This window comes from Crinia signifera, chromosome 5 (assembly GCF_055691185.1).
Source record: "Crinia signifera chromosome 5, ASM5569118v1, whole genome shotgun sequence".
Taxonomy (NCBI): domain Eukaryota; kingdom Metazoa; phylum Chordata; class Amphibia; order Anura; family Myobatrachidae; genus Crinia; species Crinia signifera.
Window position 1 is genome coordinate 131219874 of NC_139221.1, and position 20542 is coordinate 131240415.

The 20542-nt window shown below is 45.2% G+C and overlaps 1 protein-coding gene across 2 annotated transcripts in view; it reads left to right on the forward strand.

Annotated features, from left to right (window-relative positions):
* The window catches only part of PHLPP1 (PH domain and leucine rich repeat protein phosphatase 1), a 131722-nt gene that overhangs the window by 54683 nt on the left and 56497 nt on the right, over positions 1-20542 (forward strand). For both annotated transcript variants that reach the window (XM_083188051.1, XM_083188049.1), the window contains exon 4: positions 13543-13709. In XM_083188051.1, the coding sequence (XP_083044177.1) occupies positions 13543-13709 (167 nt within the window). The remainder of the gene's footprint in view (positions 1-13542; positions 13710-20542) is intronic.

A 20542-nucleotide genomic window follows, 5' to 3' on the forward strand; every position in this document is an offset into this window, starting at 1 on the left:
GTTAAGCCGGACGGCTCCAACTCACCTGTGCGGCTATCGCCGCTTGATGTTGTGCTGCTAGATGAAGTTTGCAGACAGGGAGCGAGCCGTCAGTCTCCGCCAGGAGGATCAGATGGTATATTGAAGCCTCAAAGTGTTGTTATAGTGAAGACAAGCCGGGATCTATTGCAGCGCCAAAAAGATGTTTGTCGGCAGGGAGTGTAGATATTTCCATATTTTCTCTGGAAATATTTTGAACGCCGGAATTCCATACCGAATCCTTTGGGATTATTATTATTACCATTTCTACTTAACAAAAGAGGGCCCCACAAAGGATTTGTCTTCCTATAATTGACCCATGCTGTTTTAGGCATTTTTACCCGAAAAAGGTGTAAATATTTCTGTATTTGGTTACAGATGCTTACATATCAGTCAGGTAATATTGAACAGCTTTGTTTGAAAGGTTCTGAAATATTATTGTCAAGCAGTGAAGTCCGTGGGCCTGATTCAGTCGTATGTGAACCCAACGGTTATGTACATCTACCATGGCGAGGAGCCTGCACAGGACCTTTCCTAGACATGTGCAGAACGTGCCCTGCTTCCCCACACGCAGTGCCCTTAAGCAGCAGCCTGATTCGCAACATTTGGGGATTGCAGTGGAAGAACTGATCAGCATTCCTAGAAAACCAGTCACCCCTGTTTTCGTTTGAGTGGAGAGGCCAAATATGTGTCTTTGGGTTCAGATTTCCTGACCTCAGCAGCATGAACAGGCCCAGCTCAGATGGGAGATTTTCATGCGGAAGATCAGATGCTGCATCTTTGGATGCAGCCGTGGATCACACAACAATGCATGAGGCATCTACTGACAAAGCTGCTGCACGAAATGTGGCCATCTAAAAACCTGTACTTCGGGGACACTTTATCATTTAACAGGAAAAACCAAACTGACTTGTCTTAGATTATTGTGCTCTAACAAATGGGTAGGCTGACCATAATCCCGATGCTGCTATTATGTTTTCCCCTTGGTGTTTTGGGATAAGTCTGGTTCCTCCATAGTCCTCCACATGTATAGCAGCAGCACAAAGTACCTGCTTTGTGTCTGTGACACCAGTGTGTGGCTATGTGTAATCATTTAGCATGAGCTTTTATCATTTTTGGTGGAATTATGCTTGAACTGGGCGAAATTGATATAAATCACCTATAGTGCCGAATGTGATGCAGTGCTGGATGCCGGCCAAACTGTTAAGGTTTTACAAAGTAAAACCATGAAAAACCTCAGAGTTCATCTGGCATCCTGCACGACCAACACTCGCACTGGCCTATAATCTGAAAGGATAGCGGTGTCTTTTTTTATTTTTTTTAAATCCCCTTGTTATTAAGAGTACAGAAGCACATGAGGCATTTTAGGCGTAGACTGCAGATAATAAGCACTCCGGCCCATCTAGTCTTCCATCTTGTCACATACTCTAGTTACTTTTTTTTCTGCAGCACATGAGGCACAGAAGCACATGAGGCATTTTAGGCGTAGACTGCAGATAATAAGCACTCCGGCCCATCTAGTCTTCCATCTTGTCACATACTCTAGTTACTTTTTTTTCTGCAGCCACTTAACCTACTAGTACAGTGTGTATGTGTGTGTATATATATATATATAAATACAAACACAGGAGGGAGTCCAGGCACTCTCAAACAGGACACAGCGACTCCGGTGCCTTTCTGTCCCCACGGCAGGGGAAAGATATAACCAGGATAGGTAGACGGCACTCAGGAGATTTTAGATAGAAACTGCACGGCGGCAGATCAAACAATAGAGAAGACAAAAGTCGGTCTGTGTGTCAACGTTTCGGGAATGTAACCCTTTATCAAGACATGTCTTGATAAAGGGTTACATTCCCGAAACGTTGACACACAGACCGACTTTTGTCGTCTTGATTGTTTGATCTGCCGCCGTGCAGTTTCTATCTAAAATCTCCTGAGTGCCGTCTACCTATCCTGGTTATATATATATATATATATATATATATATATATATATATATATATATATATATATATATATATATATATATATATATATATATATATATATATATATATATATATATATATATATATATATATATATATATATATATATATATATATATATATAAATATAATTTGGATTGTGGGAGGAAGTTGCAGTAACTGAGGAAACGTACGCAAGCACAGGGATATTATACAAACTTCACACAGTTAAAGTCATTGTGGGACCGAACCCATGACCTCGATGGTTTGAGGCAGTCATGCAAAACATTACACAATTACATCCCTAAAGCAACCTTGACGATCTCTTCCCACACATTCCCTTTATTTTACAACATAACTACATTTTATTTATTTATTTTCAGTTTCTTATATAGAGCAGTATATTCCATTGCGCTTTACAATTGGAAATGGTAATAATACAAACTGGGAAGTAACTGACCTAGAGGTGGAAGGGCCCTGCTTACGATTTATATATAGGATATAATGGTACTTGTGTAGTTTAACGGCGGCAGTTACGTAGTCAGCGTAGTGTCGCTGTCAGAATCAGTGTAGTTTTAATGCGGCCAGCGTAGTCCGCTTGTGTCTGCGACTGTGTACGTTCGCACCTAACTGGAGCTTACGCAGTTAGCGCAGTCAGTCAGCATGTGTCAGTGCTTATTACATTGTGTGGGAACCATTGCCAGTTTTCCACCTGCCTGACATGACAGGTGTGAACGTGTTCCTGAAACACCTCTACTATCCACGTCAGCCTGAAGCTTAGTGAGCCCTGTGGTACGCGTCCTCCCGACCTGTTCATACCCCCACTAGCCACGCTGGCGTGGAGTTGATTTTAGAAAGTGTAGCGAGCCCCGCGAGGGGACGCGCATTACTTAACGTGTATTCCGCGTCCCCTCGCCACTCTCCGGGCTCGGTTTCTTGCTGCGCTCGACAGGCTTTATAAAAACACGATGACGTGGATAGTGGGGGTATGAAGAGGTCAGGAGGACGCGTACCCGAGCAGGGCTCACTGCACTCGCCACGCTTCAGGCTGACGTGGATAGTGGGGGTTTGAAATGGAGGCATTTCCCAGTATGTAATATGCCGCACTGGCAAATGCATCCTTTATTGTGCATAAGGCACACTTGCACAATGCACCCCCCCCCTTTGTTCACGAGACGCACACACTACTAAACCACTAACCCTGACCGTCTCCATGAAGCGGACACAGGCAGGGTTGCCCGTACCCTGCCGCACGAATTACTGAGACGCACAAGCGCATGAGACTCTCCTACATTTTAGACAGATGGCGCACCTCTCCGCCGGTGCCCAGTGCCCACATGATTGCCTCTCCACCTTGTCTGCCAGCGCAGGGGATCTATCGGTTACCGGCACTGTGTGAGAGGCGCTCACTAGGCTTTCCAGGGATGCCGGGGACAGAGCTGCAGCTCAGGGGGACAGTACGGGGACTACGCTGGGCTGCCGCTGGGACAATGCACTAACTAGGCTAGGCTGCCGTTGGGCTACGCTGACGGCGTAGCCTGCCGCCATGAAACTACACAAGTACCGATATGTTTGCAGAAAAAATTTGCAGTTGCATGCTGTGCATATAAGTATTCTGGGGTAAATGTATGAAGCCTCTTAGGGGCGAAGCTGTATCCCTGCCATTGATACCATTTCTCCCCATGTATGAAGGAGGAGAATCGGGGCCCCTGTCATAAAGTGCTGCTATTTTAAATAGCACGCCAATATCTACAGCTGCATGGGTTGATGCCCCCCTTGGATGTGGCTGGTGCTGATACACATGCCCAGTGGAGTTGACCAGGCAGGGAGACACAGGGCTGACTGGCTGTGCTCAAAGGGGCATCGCTGGAGGGAGACATTTTTACTCCCCTGCTCCAGCGGACAATATTTTACTGAACTGCAAAATACATACAGTGAAAGAAATAAGAGGACATATTGTAACATTGATGTGAAATCAACATTGTAAATAAAGGTTCTATCAATAGAGAAATATATGGAATTACTGATTCTTTTAGCATTATTCAGTAATCCAGTTTTTTAGAACACATCCAATACAAATCTGGTGTTTGAATTTTGAAAGAAGTGGCTTTTTTTGCTGGTAATTATATCGGTACTGCTTTCCTAGCACGGCGCCCACGATCTAGATTGTGTGGGGCTGATATCTCAAGCATCTCATGCATCTTATGTGTTTGTGCGGCATAAGATGCATGAGATGACGCGATCGACGAGATTAGCATCTCATGCATCTTATGCGTTTGTGCGGCATAAGATGCATGAGATGATACAATCGACGCGATCGACGAGATTTTTACATTGGAATCAATGTAAAAAGCCCCCAAAACCCCAATTTTAATTGCTAACCCCCCCTCATGGGTGAAATGTCCCCCCCCCATTGTTAACGCCACCCCACTATTGACGCCAACCCGACTGCGCTCGCCACACTACATAAAATCAACTCCACGCCGGCGTGGATAGTGGGGGTATGAAAAGGTCGGAGGGCGTACCGGTGCGCTCGCCACGCTTCGGGTTAGCGTTGATAGTGCTGGTGGCGTTAACAATGGTTATTGGGGGCTCACGATTTTTTATCTCATGGATCTCATGCATCTTATGGATGCATAAGATCCACGAGATTAAAAAATCGGGTCCATCGCGTTGATTGTATGCCTTAAGTACCTTAAACTTAAGGCATACAATCAATGAGACGGGCGCCGTGCTAGGAAAGCAGTACCATTATATCTTGGTGTAGTCTTGTCTTCCATGACAGAGTACTGTATATTGCTTTTATATTGAATAAAAGAAAAAAAACGTTAGAATTGCACATAAAATACAGTGACTGGGGCAGTCTAGTAGTAATAACGCATTACTGTGACAGCTGGTTGTTTCTTTTTCTGTGTTTGAATATACAAATGTTTTAGGGGTTTCCATGAAATGTTTACAGTTTGCTAATTCTAAGTGTGAACAGGAGTCGGCTTGCTGAAGGCTGGCATGCTGCTTCTGATGGTGTATGCAGTATGTGTGTGCATAGTAATGCATACATAATTTTGTGCTATGTCAGCATGCTGCTGCTGTCTATCCTGCTGTGTGTACAGTGTCATCTGTGATTTCTCCGCCACCTCTCAGGGTTATTTATAGTTCAGTATTGCAGGCACACATCTGGAGAATGTGCTTGTCTATATTGGTGCCGTGGGACTCCTGGCCGGTCCTATGAGAGTGCAGTATTTGTGCCTATCTCTGGTTATTGTTTGCATGACAGGTTCTAATTCCACGGATAGGCACTGTAGAGTATAATAGGGATTGTGTTGAATGAGTCTCATTTGTGCTAATTTTCCAACCTCTTCAGCTCTGCAGGGATTCAGTGTTTCTTCCCCATCAGCAGCTGATCCACGAGCAGCGTGTGTATTAGATGCTACCATATTATCATTTAGAAATGGAATTCCAATTATGCTCATTAGGCCTGAATAATGGAAAATGCCAGGGTGAAGTGATTACTAGAGTGCTGCAGATTGCCAGTTGTGCTACATTATCGGATTAAAGCAGCCAGCGTTTATCAGCTAATAGAATAGATGCTGGTAATTTTCTTCCACTCAGACTGATTTTGGCAGGCATGTTAGTTGCTTGTCCTATATGAATGTGCTTTACGTGTGCAAATTTGCCTTTTTACGATGACAACGCCTAAATACTGCCATAGTGCTCATTTATTATATATATATATATATATATATATATATATATATATATTTTTTCATAGTACCAGCATAGCATTGAGACAAGCATGCAGTCTTACATTTTTGACTGTATAGATATTGCCGTTCTCACATACTGTACCTGCATGTAGTGTTCCTGTTGGGCTGTTTCACCAGGGTGCTGCAACCTGCCCATTTTTGAAAAGTAAACCAAAGCACCCGTCCTTTTTTCAGTTCACCCTTTGTGATCATTAATAACTTTCTTGCATAAAGAACACAAAAGTCAAAGCGCAGGAACCAGATGTAGTTGTCTACTCCCTGCCCACCTCTGAAACTGGAACACAATTTATGTCCTTGGCAAATGGGATTGCATTTCTGTGACTGCCTGCATAGCAGCACTCTGGGTATTGGTGAAAATGAAATAAATTGTAAGCTTGCGAGCAGGGCCCTCCGAACTCCATGTCGGTTGGTTTCTACCCAGTTTGTTTAATCACTGTTGTTTCAAATTGTAAAGCGCAACGGAACATGCTGCACTATATAATAAACTGTAAATAATCAACATTGTAATCAGTGACCATGTACTGTATTTCCATAGTTGAAGAAGACTTAGGCAGTGGTCTCCAACCTTTTTTGGGGCGTGAGCTACTCGCGGCACATTAAGCCACCTGAAGAGCTACTAAAAAAAAAAAAAAAAAAAAAAAAAAAAAAAGAAATCTGCCTAATGACCAAATAATGCCCTTTACACATTATGCGCACACACACACTGTAATGCCCTTGACAGATTATGCCACATACCACAATGCCCCAGACACAATATGCCACACATTGCAATATCCAATATGCTGCATGGCAGATACAAATATGCCCCCAATATAGTATCAGGTATGCCCCCAATAGTGGCAGATATAAATATGCCCCCAATAGTGCCAGGTATGCCCCCCACAGTCACAGCAACACATATGCCCCCAGTGCAAGAAACACATTTGTTCCCAATGCATTTCCCAGCAGCAGCACAACTCACCGTTGTTGCTCCTGCCAGGGAGTGGAGGTAGTGTAGGAGGACCGGGGAGCTGCTGAAGCGCTCCGGCGACAGAGGGGTCAAGCGGCAGCCACAGTGGGGTGAAGGCCGTGCGCAGTCTACAGCATGCTTGAAACAGGGCTCTGCTGCATGTGCTTGCTGCAGTGACCTCCCACGACAGAGTGAACTGCAGCAAAAAGACCTACCAGCAGCTGCCAAGCGAGCTGCTGCAAACACCCTGGCGAGCTACCCGTCGCTCGCGAGCGACAGGTTTGCGAACCTGGGACTAAAGCAAGGTACGCACTTGTACAATGATACTTTCAGTGCAGTTTTGTGTTGAATTCAGTTAGGTTCAGATGTCCCAATGAAAGTAGGGATCCTTGAAAACACACCTTTACAATCTTAACTTGTGATCCCGAAACTCATCTGTCTAAAGAATCAAAAGAGATTTTTATAAAAGGGCCCAAATTGCATGCATTTAACCTCCCATGCATGGGACCGCTCATTGGATCGGAGCTGAAATAGTCACTGCAGTAATTCTTAAAAAGAAGGCATTTTATTGAAGCAAGGTTTACATGTATTGCAGTGTTATAGCCTCAATGCCATATAGCCTGAAAGTTTCTTATTGTGAAACCCAGAATAACCTATATTAAATTAAGTAATTTGTGGGCGGCCCTGCTGTTGCACTCTTCTCCCCGCAAGGCACGTGGGAGATTAACACATGGGATTAGGAACTACTCCCGGATCCCAAGTGTTATCGAGTGATCGTGGGTTCTTTTTCTCAGTCGAAAACAGATTGCATCTAATTGGATACCCCCAAAAAAGTTCAGATGTATTTGTCTAAAATTTGTGATAAATCTATAAAAGTGAGCGGATGCCCCCGGCAACACCACCGGGGGGGGGGGAGACACCCTAGGACCACCTCCACTGCCCTGTGGACGCAGTACCTGGCAAAAGACCAGCGGACCCGGTGAGAAGGGACCCATTTCTCCCCTCCCCAGCTAGGACAGGACGCAGATCAGCCAGGGGGACCCCCGGCAATTCATCCAGAGGCCGGCAGGATACCCCCCCCCCCCCAACAGGCCGCACCAGCCCCGGGTAACCCTGTGGCAGCTCCGCCTCCCCCCCCCCCCCCCAATGACTCTCCTCCGGCCTCACTGACTTTACCCATGTGATCCCCGCAAGTGATGTCTAAATGCTCTCAATGTAATGTGTATAATGTCTCAATGGAATGTGTATAATGTCTCTGGAATGCATGTAATGTGCCCCCCCCCCCCCCCCCCCATATTTCATCCCTGCTTGATGCTGCACTGTAATCCACAAAAAATTCCTAGTGTGCGCAAGCATACATGGCCAATAAAGTTGATTCTATTCTATAAAAGTTTTCACAGCTGGAACCAAATACAAATAGTGTTGCCATTTACCTACTAAACCCGATCTAGTATAAACATCCTCTTGTATCAGACATTGGGGGAGATTCTGTAAAGCAATTATGCGGTAAAAACCCCATTATCTGGGTTTTTACCGCATTTTGGTATGCAGCAAAACCCGCACAGCTGGTTTTCGCTGCGAGGGGTATCACCAGCAAAAGCTGGCGATACCCCATAGAAGCCTATGGGCTTCTTAACGCGACCCACGCCGCCCCGAACGGACCCCTGCCGCCTCGCGCCGACAACCCCCACTCACCTGCTGTGTCCAGGCAGCACAGTGTGTGCTGCCTGGACCTGTGACCTCCTTCCTGCACTGTATTCTCTTCCGGGTGCAGGGAGGAGGAGAGGCCACCCGGCAGCAGCAGCCCCGGGTAATGGAGGGAGGGGGGAGCCGCCGGTACCCGTAGCACATCGCTGGCAAGATCGCAAAGGACAGCTCTTAACGCAAGAGCTGTCCTTTGCCATAATTATCGCATATGTTACAGCATATGCGATAATGAGGTGTGCGGTAGCCAGTGATGTGCGGCGGTAAGGCGGCGCGGATGATACAGCATCCTGCCCATTGTCCAGGTGAGAAACAATTATGATGACTCATGTCCTTTTATTGAGTATTTTTGCGTATGAATTTTTGCAGAGTATTTAAAAAAAAAAAAAAAAAAGATATGAAACGTCGGTACTGTAGTTTCACGGTGGCAGCTTACACTACGTTTGAAGCTACGCTAATAGCGTAGCCCAACTGCTCTCCAGCAATGAGACGCTCCTGCGTCTGAGTAGCTACTGCGGCAGGGTACATCGACCCTGCCAACAGGGTTAGGGGTTCTGTAGCGCGTACGTCTCCTGTCCAAAGAGGGGGTGCGGACGCAAGTACAACGAAGGAGGCATTTGCCAGTGTTCCATGTTACATACTAGCAAATGCCTCCTTTTCAACCCCCACTATCCACGGCAGCGAGGGGACGCGGATTACATGTAACACGCTTCAGGCTCGGTGGCTCGCTGCGCTCTCCGCACTATATAAAATCAACTCCACGCTCACCACGTTTCTGGCTGCCGTGGATTGTGGGGGTGTTTCAGGATCTGACAGGGACGTTTAAGCGGCCGTAGGAACACTACGCTACTGCTGACTGACTACGCTGGCCACGGGAACACTACGCTGATGCTGACGGGGACGCTACGCTGATGGCGTAACTGCCGCCGTGAAACTACACAAGTACCGAAACGTCCAGCTAGGCGTCATTAAATATGGAATTTTATATGATTTGTTTGTATACATTTTTTCCATTTCTAACCATTAGTGTGTTTGGCAGGTACACCAGTATCTCTTAACTTTTTTAACATTAATCTTTAGAAAAAGTCAGGTTATTGTGCAGTTTTAAATAAATATGCCGTTCCTTTGGCATTGGTGAGTGGTGTTAGGTTCCTTCCAGTTATTTTGTTAAAGAGCCTTTGTTAACAACAGTGCTAAAGTGTTGTGTGTTATTTGTTTGGTCCTTTGTTTATTTGGCAGTGTAGTGTGTATTTGAATCATATATGGTTTGGGTTTCTACAATGTATTCCTTGCCTTTATGGCGAAAGAGCATACAAGGAGTCCTTCAAGGATGAACGCCTAGCGAAGATTTGGACCTCTGTCTGTCTTGGGGAGGGTCCATGTTTTGTAACAGTCACATCTGAACAGTAATAGTATTGTTATGTGTTTTTCTCTTGCGTCTCTTCTACCAGGAACTGCATGTGACACACATCACGTGGCCCAGTTACAGAGAAATGCACTTTACCTTTACACTATGAAAGAAAATACCTAGGTCGATAAGTTTAGGCCAAAGTCCTCTTTTTTTTTTTTTTTTTCCTGACAAGGTCATATTTTCCCCTTTAATATGAAGCTATGTTACACAATTATACATTCATTTTTTATGATTATACATCATAAACATGATGTATGGAGTAAGACATCCCCTGGGCATGGCATCGCCAGATTATTACTTTAATGATGGAAATGTGATTTACACAGGTTCTGTGACTGGCAGGCTAACTCTAACCCACCCTGCCAGTGCCTAACTGCCACACCACGAAGCCAATCCCTAACCTTCCCACCACCACAATCTAATGGGCCCCATACATCAGCAATCACAATTTATGGATTTCCAGATATAGGGATTTTTTGGCCAGATAAATGGATTTTACAATCTATCTGACTTTGCCCACACATTACAGATTTATTTCAGTGATCGGCAGATTTTTCCATCTAAAGATTGCATCTTCATATCTGGAAATTGCCCAATTGATTGCTGTTCATAATGTAAATAGATGAAGAAGACGAATTGGGAATGCCCACACAAATAAAAAAGATCTGCAGATAATACCAGATTATTAAACATGTTTAAAAACCTGATTAAGCAATCGATTGGCGATTTTGATTGGGATTGCCAAAAGGGAGAGCCCACACATCTAAAATTAATTGTGGCAATCATCTCCAGATCTGAAAATTGTCACAATTAATTGCTGATGTATGGGGCCCTTAACCCAAGTCCCTCCCATGTGCCTAAATTTAACTGTCCCAAGCCTAACACTAACCAGCCTGGCATACTTATGGTAGGGATTCTGGTTGTCGGGATTCCGGCTTTGGCATGGTAATCCATGTCTGAGTTCTGTTGCCGGTCTACTGGCAGCAGTTAGAATTCTGTCCCTGGGATTATGGCAGCCGACATTCTGGCTGCTGGGATTAAAACTGCAGTTTCTAATAACATCTACCTCCAGTGTGTAGTCATACGTTTTTAGTTGATACTACAGTCCAAAAAAGTCCCACAATTATTGGCTTTAATTTTCAGTCCGTTCTGACAGGTTATCAGTGAAAATGTACAAATATCATGCAATTCGTCTACTTTCTTGACCATCTTATATAATAAAGGCTAACAGTGCTGGGACTCTCAATAGAGAAAGTGCTGTGCGTGCTGGCGCCCACTGTATGGTGCCGGACTGAGCTATTGAAGTGTTGCTCCTTTCAGGCATCTACCTTTTTTGCCTATGGTTTATCCAATTCTCATTGTGGATGGACATTTGGGCAGCATACTAATACTGGCATAGTAAAGTGATGCCTTTTCTTCCCACAAACATTTCATCACATTTATGGCTTTGGTAACTTGTGCACCTCCGTGATTACAATTCATTCTTTCTGGCTAGAACACTGTTGCAATGGAATCAGTTTGCCAATTTACATATATAACCAAGTAAGCTACTAATTTTTCACATCCGGTGGATAATCTGAAACTACTATATAGTTGTACAGTAACGTAATACATTGAAGTGCCATATGTTGCAGGATAGCCGCATGTGAAGGTAATGGTAGGTGACTCTACCGTGCTGTGAAATCCTGGAAATAGCTAGACCGGCATCAGTTGTAATCTGAGTAGGGTTGCCACACATCGATTCCTGAGATGACTCTCCCCCCCCACCCACCCACCCACCCACCTCATCCAAAGGCATGCGCTCCTGGAGAAGTGGGCATGGTCTCAGAAAGAGGGTGTGGCCTACGCAATACAGACACTAAAAGTGGGCATGGACATAAATAACGAGGACCAATTATAACCGTGGTGTGAGCACATAATGACAGCTAGCCCCCCTTCCTTCTTCTCCATACTGCCAAGAGTCCTACAGGGGGCCTGGTTGGCAGCCAAGTAAATGCATGTGTACAGTACAAGTGCTCCCAGTATAGTTGTGTCAGGTGTGTGTAGCTGTCAAACACACTGTGTGACAGCCACACACATTTGACACAACTATACTGGGAGCACCTGTACTGTACAACACTCACAGACAGCCAGCGCTACCTGCCCTTACTCCAGTCCCTGTGTATGTGGCAGGTAAGGGGCAGCAGCACATACCATCACCACTCACCATCTTCTGGTGGCTGGTGCACCTCTGCCGAGTCCTGGAGTCCGACAGCTCACTGAGGCCGGTTAAAGAGGCAGCCTCAGCATGCAGCTGAGAGACTGAGGCGAGTCACGATCTCACCACACCCCACCTTATCTGCCACTGCCCCTGCAGACAAAGACAAGATGACATCATCTCGCGAGAGCGTCTGTAGGCGCAGGCAGCTCCACAGTGGGGGCACGAGCGTACACACAATGGGGAGGCTGTGGATGCTTTTTAAGTCACCTGCATTCCGGGAGACAGGAAAAGCCTCCTGGAGGGTTGCTACCGATTCCGGGAGAATCCTGGAAATCCTGTTAGGCTGGTCATGGCTAGGCAATGTGAATTCTGGCAATGTGACATTCGAACAGATAGCATGTGACAGATGGGACAGTCAACATTTCTTGGGATTAATTCTATTTAAAGCTGTTTGAATAGCACTGGAAGGAGGTCCAGAAATCTGACTAAAAAAAGTGCCCCATTGATGATTTTTTGGGCCTTTAAGCATGGTACAAACAGCATTGCGGTAGACACTTAATTGGGAGAATCCTGACTAGTTATGCTGCCAATTGAATATCCACGTAACTACTTTCGCTGCAATATTCACATTGCTTTTAATTGAATTGACCCCTTTGATCTACAGTGTCACGTATGTACTGGGAATACAACATGGAATGCATGAACGCCGGCTGCGGACAGTGTAGTTGTGCCCATTTATACTCTTACCAGACACATATCCAGCAGATTAGTGCAATTTTCTTTAGCTACCATGGGATATAAGAACTGAATACCCCAAGTTCCCCTATTCAGCACCTCACCTGGGCTTGTGATGTTACTAATTAGACCCTGGGGGACTGGCAGCATTTGGAGTAGTCATGGTTCTAGTTGTTCCTGACATGAAACTGATCAAGTATTTTTGGGACTTTGTGTAGTGATCCATTCATGTCCAAGATTCTCCACCTGCAAATAATCAGGGAGCTTTCCAGACGGCATGGATCAACATCTACTTGGAGGTATTCTGTCTATATGCGGAATTGATGCCACGTTGAGTGGCTGTACTTTGCTAGGTTGAGTGTCTTACACGATTGTAGACTACTATCCCATGACTTTTTGCAGCTCAGTCTATGTAGTCCACCTAACCCTGGTTATTGACTAACCGATCTGAGTGTTTATATCTTGCCCTGTCCATTTGAAGACTTAAATTCCAACCACAGAAATAGATAGATATTTATACTATAAATACAGTTTTGAAAAGTGCATTATAAAGGCCCCCCATACACCCCCTCCACTGGAATAATGCTTACCAGCCCCGTCCTACCCTACAGATTTGTGGATTTCATTAGTTTATTACAGGTCCTGTTCAGTTCTGCAAATAGGCTGCTTCCTGATATCACTTGTATTTTGTTATGTATGTTTAATATTTATTTTGATCTTTCGTATGCTAGTGACAATTGTTGACCTTGATTCTAATATCTGATGCTAACAGCAATTCTGTGTTCTGTCTGCAGATTGCTTCACAGCGAATCAGTTCTGTGGACCTGTCATGTTGTAACTTGAAGCACCTGCCTGGAAACTTATTCTACAGCCAAGATCTTACACATCTGAACCTGAAGCAGAATGTTCTTCGTCTCTGTTCAGGCCCTGCCACTGAGGGCACGCTTAATGACCTTCAGAGGTGAGATCTGGAGTATTTGGCAATGTATTGTGATTTTGGTGGTTTTTCTTCATGATTATAATGGGAATAAATAAGTTCTCTAACCTTTTTAGTAAGTCTCCTTTTGATACTCATTTTCCTCCATAACAAAGCTTACTAGCTTTATTGAGAGCTGGAGAGTCACAGGTTGGCCAGGCATGGCCGAACCCTATGATCGGGATGCTATGGAGGTCAGGATTCCAGTGTCTGCATCTCTAGTATTCTGGCAGCAGTTTTCTGCCCACAATTCTGGATTCTAGCGGCCGTATTATGACTGCCTGCATCCCGACTGCAGGGATACTTTGTACAAATGATCCAACTGGAACTGTGTGTATGTATACTTTGCAAAGCTATGTTTATACCAGGCGTACATCACATACACTTATGCACAGGTTTCTAACAATTGATTATTTTCTGTACAGTAGACTTTTTGCTATTAGGCATCAATAAAATGTAACCTTTCTAATACAACAGAAATAGCTACATCTCATGTACTGGAAAATGCTGAAATAAGCACACATTATCATAATCTATGTATGAGCAATTAAGTAAGCACCTGTAAGCTGTGCATTTGCAATTCACCAATGCCAAACAATTAGCCAGTGCTGGTGACCACTATAAACCTCATTGGGGCATTTACATCTGTCCTGTATCACCTGCAATTGACAAGTTTTCCTCAAACTTATAGGTCTCTTTTCTCATCTGCACATGCGTGCAAGTGCACAAACATGCCCTCATTCTACTTGAATATCTCATAACATTATTGCTGGGAAGTATTTCTAAAGCTGGCCATACACTGCTATGATGTATCGCAGCAGTGTATGACCATCCAATCCCCCCGTGAGCTGTCCCAGGAAGGTCACAATTGCATGCGATGCATCGCATTCGGTCCTTTCACATGTGATTTATCGCATCTTACTCTGTCGGACCTCCGTCTCAGGTCCCATGCACACGTCGTGGTGGTAGTTATATCTATTTATAAGGCGTCACTAATGGATCGCCGCGCCATACATATGGCACACAGAACTTAATATTACAGTAACTGAAAACTTAAACAGAGCACAAGTAACATTAGCTGTATTGTGTGCTGTGCATTGTGGTGCTGAGATGTAGAAAAGGAAAGGCGTAGTCTGCATGCTACCAGGGCCGAGGATTTGGGAGAAGAACTGCGGTTATAGATGATAGCTGAGCTGTAGAGAGCTGCAATTGAAGAACGAGAGAAGAGGGCTGTGTGAACAGGAGGGAGGTGGCCCCTGCTCCAAGGAGCTTACATTCTAGAGCATGGGTCCTCAAACTGCGGCCCTCCAGATGTTGTAAAACTACAAATCCCAGCATGCCTTGCCACAGTTTTGCTATAAGGGAGTGTTAAAACTGTGGCAAGGCATGCTGGGATTTGTAGTTTCACAACATCTGGAGGGCCGCAGTTTGAGGACCCATGCTCTAGAGGGAGGGGGGAAGACAGACAGGTGACATGAGGTGTAAGCAAGGAGGCTTGATGGCAGGGATTGCCAAGACATGAGACGGGCTAAAGAGGGTGACCTTGGGGCTAGGATATGCAGCAGTTTTGCAGAACAGTTGGAGTTGCAGTGCTTGTTTGATGCTGTGAATGGGCAGGGAGAGTCTAATACCCCTTTCACAATCGCCAAATAACCCGGGTACTGTTTACACTATGGAGGAGGCAGAGCTTGGAGACCACATCATCTCCAGGTGCTGCCTCCTCTCTGCTCCCATTTGACATCTGCGAGACTGCATATTGCCCGGTCGCTCCAAGGAAGGACCCGTGTCCAAATCCTGGTTACGACTTGACATTTGTGGGAGAGAGCTATGGTGAAGGTGGAGGGGGGTGCAGTCACCAGGGTATGGGCATTGGCCAACTTGTTACGGCAGCAGGGGAGTATGTAGGGAAGCAGTGGAGTTAGAAGTACCAGAATAGATTTCTAGATGGAAAATTTCACTTCTGAAAAGCCAACTTACATATAAAGCCAAATGGTCGGTTCAAATGTTTTCTGTGATAGATATTTACTACTCAATTAACTATGCATGAGATAATCAGCATTTCATAACTTGTTTCACAACCTGATATCATTCTGCTGGCACGGTTTGTTCAAATACTTCTGAGCCTAACTTTTTTTTGTTTGTCCGTTAGACATGGAAAACTCTCCACTGTACCTTATGTAAAGTAACAATTCCTAGTTTTAGAAAAGGTTATTTGTAAAGGTGTTTTCACTATCATTCGTATGGGATACTGAGGTCTGAATACATTGGGGAATGGAGGTCATTCGACAGGAGACAGGCACATAAATTTCTTCAACCAGGGTGTGCTGGCTCCTCCCCTCTACTTCCCCTTACTAGCTAGTTTTAGAAAATGTGTCCTCAGGAGCGGATGCACACTCCTGGAGCTCCAGAGTTTTTCTTCAATTTACTTTTATTTATCATTTTAGGGTTGTTGTTGTTTGGGCTATACAGCTTCCCTGCTTCGAGGGAAGCTGGCGGAAGGGACAGTTGCTGGCCTCTCAAGGTACCAAACTGATCACTGCTGAGAGGGTGCTTGTTACTGATTATATATGTACCGGCATTGGAGAGAAGCCAGGGATACTTCTACAACCTGTTCGTGGTACCGAAGCCGGACGGCTTGGTCAGACCGATCCTCAATTTAAAATCCTTGAACCCTTATCTTCGGGTCTTCAAATTCCACATGGAATCCTTTAGGGCAGGGTTGGAGGAGGGAGAATTCCTGGCGTCCATCGACGTGAAGGATGCCTACCTTCACATACCAGTGTAGGGACCACACAGGCGTATTTAAGATACACCATACTGGACGAGCAGTTCCAGTTTCAGGCCCTACCATTTGGCCTGTCCACCCCTCCACGCGTCTTCTCCAAGGTGATTGCGGAAATGATGTTCCTTTTGAGGCCTCGGGGGATAAACATAATTCCACACCTGGATGACCTGCTCCTAAAGGCGGAGTCAGAGACGAGCGTGCAGGGGGTGATAGAAACTACCAGAAGTGTACTGTCAGACCACGGGTGGATACTGAACATACCCAAGTCGTCTCTAGTGCCGACCCAGCGTCTTGAATTCTTGGGGATGATATTAGATATGGTGGAGAGGGAGGGTTTTTCTCCCAGCAGAAAAGATCACCGCACTCCAACAGTTGCTGTTGGAAGTGCTGACCCCAGAGAAGGTGTATCCTGTGTATCAGGTTGAAGGGAAAGATGGAGGCCTTATTCGAGGCAGTTTAGTTTGGGAGATTCCACTCCAGAGTGTTCCAGTGGGACCTATTGAGCAAGTGGTCCGGATCACACGTCCACATGCACAGGTTAATCCGCCTGTCAGTGCAGGCAAGACAGTCTCTGCAGTGGTGGCTCCACTCTCCAAACCTCCTTGTGGGACGGAGATTTGGAATCCAAGACTGGATTCTGTTGCCAACTGACGCCAGCCTCCTAGGCTGTGGGACGGTGACACAAGGGGTGCATTTTCAAGGAAAATGGACACCTTTGGAAGCGCAGCTCCATATCAACAACTTGGAGCTGAGAGCTGTCTATTACATGCTATTACAGGCTCCCTCCCTCCTGAAACAACGGGCGAACCAGGTCCAGTCGGACAACGCAACGACAGTTACATATATAAATCGGCAAGGAGGGACAAAGAGCAGGTCCTGCATGAGGGAAGCCACCAAGATACTTGCCTGGAAGGAGCTTCATGCTGTGGCGATTTCAGCTATCTTCATTCCCGGGGTGGACAACTGGGAAACGGACTTTCTCAGCCGCCATGACCTTCACCCCGGGGAATTGGGACTACAACCCCAGGTGTTCACGAGCATTGTAGATCTGTGGGGAGTACCACAGATAGACCTGATGACCTCCAGAGTCAGCAAGAAGGTCGACAGATACTGCTCGAGGATGAGAGATCCCCAGGCAAAGGCGGTGGATGCTCTGACTAAGATGTGGTCGTACGTAATAGCTCCAGACTGGTCTCAGAGGGTGTGATACGCAAGTTTGCTAAACATGCTAGCAGAAGAACCGTGGCGACAGCCTCTCTGAAGGGATCTTCTAGTTCAAGGCCCCTTCATCTACCAGTACTTAGGGCATCTTTGTTTAACGGCCTGGAGGTTGAGCAGCAGATCTTAGCTCAAAAGGTATTTCATTCCTCAGTCATTGCTACGATTACCCAGGCCAGGAAGTCGGTGACTGCGTCACACTTCCACAAGATTTGGCATAGATACGTGGCCTGGTGTGAAAAGATGAGTTTTCCACCAGCAGATTTCAAATTGGAGCGGTTTCTGCATTTTTTTGCAGGTAGGCCTAGACTTGGGCCTCCATCTGGGGTCCTTAAAAGTTCAGGTGTCGGCCCTTTTTCTACGCCAGGTGCGTTTCCAGAAGTCCAGACATTCTTACAGGGTGTCCTATGTATACAGCCGCCGTTTGTGCCACCAACAGCACCTTGGGACCTGGAAGGGGTCCTTGCCTACCTTCAGTCATCGTAGTTTGAACCATTGGATGCCACAGAGTTGAAGTACCTCACCTGGAATATGGTGACATTGTTAGCTCTTGCTTCGGCCAGGAGGGTGTCTGAGCTTAGCGCTCTTTCTGCAAGAGCCCCTATCTGATATTTCATTAGGATAGGGTGGAGATTCGGACAGAGCAACAGTTCCTGACGAAGGTCGTGTCGGCATTCCATTTGAACAAGCCAATTGTGGTACCTTCCAGCTTAGGGCATCAGGATTTTCCAGAATCCTAGGATGTGTTAAGTACTCTTCGGGCTTACGTCAAGAGGACTACATGTGTTCATAAGACAGAGTGTCTTTTTGTGCTTTATAATGCACAAAAGAAAGGCTGCCCGACTTCCAAGCAATCAATTGCTAAGTGGATCTACTCCACCATACAGTAGGCCTATGTGGCAGCACAATTGTTGGTACTAGCTTCTGTGAGAGCTCACTCCACAAGAGCGGTGGGCGCATCCTGGGCGACTGCTCGGGGTGATTCAGCATTGCTGCTATGTAGAACTGCCACTTGGTCGGGTCAACATACCTTTGTCAAATTTTATAAATTTGACGCTTTGGCCAAGGATGATACAGAGTTTGGGCAGGCGGTGATGCAACAGGCTCCACATGTTCGCATCCTTTCTGGAACCTTTGGGACCTACCCAATGTATTGAGACCTCAGTATCCCATATGAATGATGCTGAAAATAGGATTTTAATACCTACCGGTAAATCCTTTTCACGGAGTTCATATGGGATACTGAGCGCCCACCTCAGTGCGGTGCTCTGATTGCAATTACTGTGATCTTATTCTAACTGTTCTTGCAGGTTGCGAGACAGTGCTTTCAGTACTCTGTTTGTACCCTACAGGTCTGTTGACCTGAGTTTGGAGCGTCTGAGTTTTGGTGACTTTTTGCTCCCTACAAATCACATTAGTGATTGTCAAAGGTTATAATGTCACAATAACGGGGTTAACTAAATTTAGTTACGTGTGTTGTGTTTGTTGTGGTGTGCTGGTGTGAATCTCACCACATTATTTGTTCACGTTAAATCCTACCTCACATACGTTATCCTTCATTCGAGATTTACCGGTAGGTATTAAATCCTATCTTTTTTCCTTTGTTTGCAATATACTGTAGCGATTTATCAATGTATAATCAAAGCCATACGCTGAGATTATAGCAATATAGCTAAATCAATTACTTTGTCTTTTACTAAATTGCTATGTATGTTTGAATGTTATATAATGTGGGAGTTGAGAGGGTGGAGATGCAGTAAAGTTTGTTAAAAGGAAATGTTTGGCAAACTAAACAATGAGAGTTCCAAGTTGGGAAAAACTAGTGTGTTACACTAAATCTATAAGCACCAATTACAGGTACACCACCGATTTTCCGGCATCATCGGTTCCAGTGCCGTTCCGGATTATCGATTTTTCCGGATTATCGAAGGTTTCATGGATGACTAGTTTTTTAGTGATTTAACACCTTCATCACATTTCTAAAGCAATAATTAGTAAAGTATATGCAACAGCATAATATTAATGAATGAATAAACACAGTAGAGTATGCAAAACTGTTTATTACAGTGTAGTACGTGCTGTACAACCAAATCAGGTATCAGGTACATTTTGAACAAACACAGTAAGGGCCTTATTCAAGTTCACTCTTTCTGACAAAATGCTTCTTAGATGGACAGAACCATGTGCACTGCAGGTGGGGCAGATGTAACATGTGCATAGAGAATTATGTTTGGGTGAGGTTTTACTTCAATATGAGATCTATATTGTATTGTAAAAATAAAGCAGTCAGTATCTTCCCTGCACAGAAACAAAATAACTCACATAATTCTCTATGCACATGTTACATCTGCCCCACCTGCAGTGCACATGGTTCTGTCCATCTAAGAAGGATTTTGTCAGAAAGAGTGAACTTGAATAAGGCCCAAAGTGCAGTATGAATTAAAGTCACTACAGGTACAGTACCTGTACTCTAAACCTCCTACAGCATGACAGTAACTGTAACCCCCCTGCAGCCAAACATCCACTACGCCATATGAACGTACCTCCACAGCTGAACTCTAAACCTTCCACAGCCCACCTCTAAACCTTCCACAGCCCACCTCTTATCACTTACTGCAAACCTTCCACACTTTCTGTAAACCTTCCACAGCCCACCTCTAAACCTTCCACAGCCCACCTCTTATCACTTACTGCAAACCTTCCACACTTTCTGTAAACCTTCCCCACAGCCCACCTCTAAACCTTCCACAGCCCACCTCTAAACCTTCCACAGCCCACCTCTTATCACTTACTGCAAACCTTCCACACTTTCTGT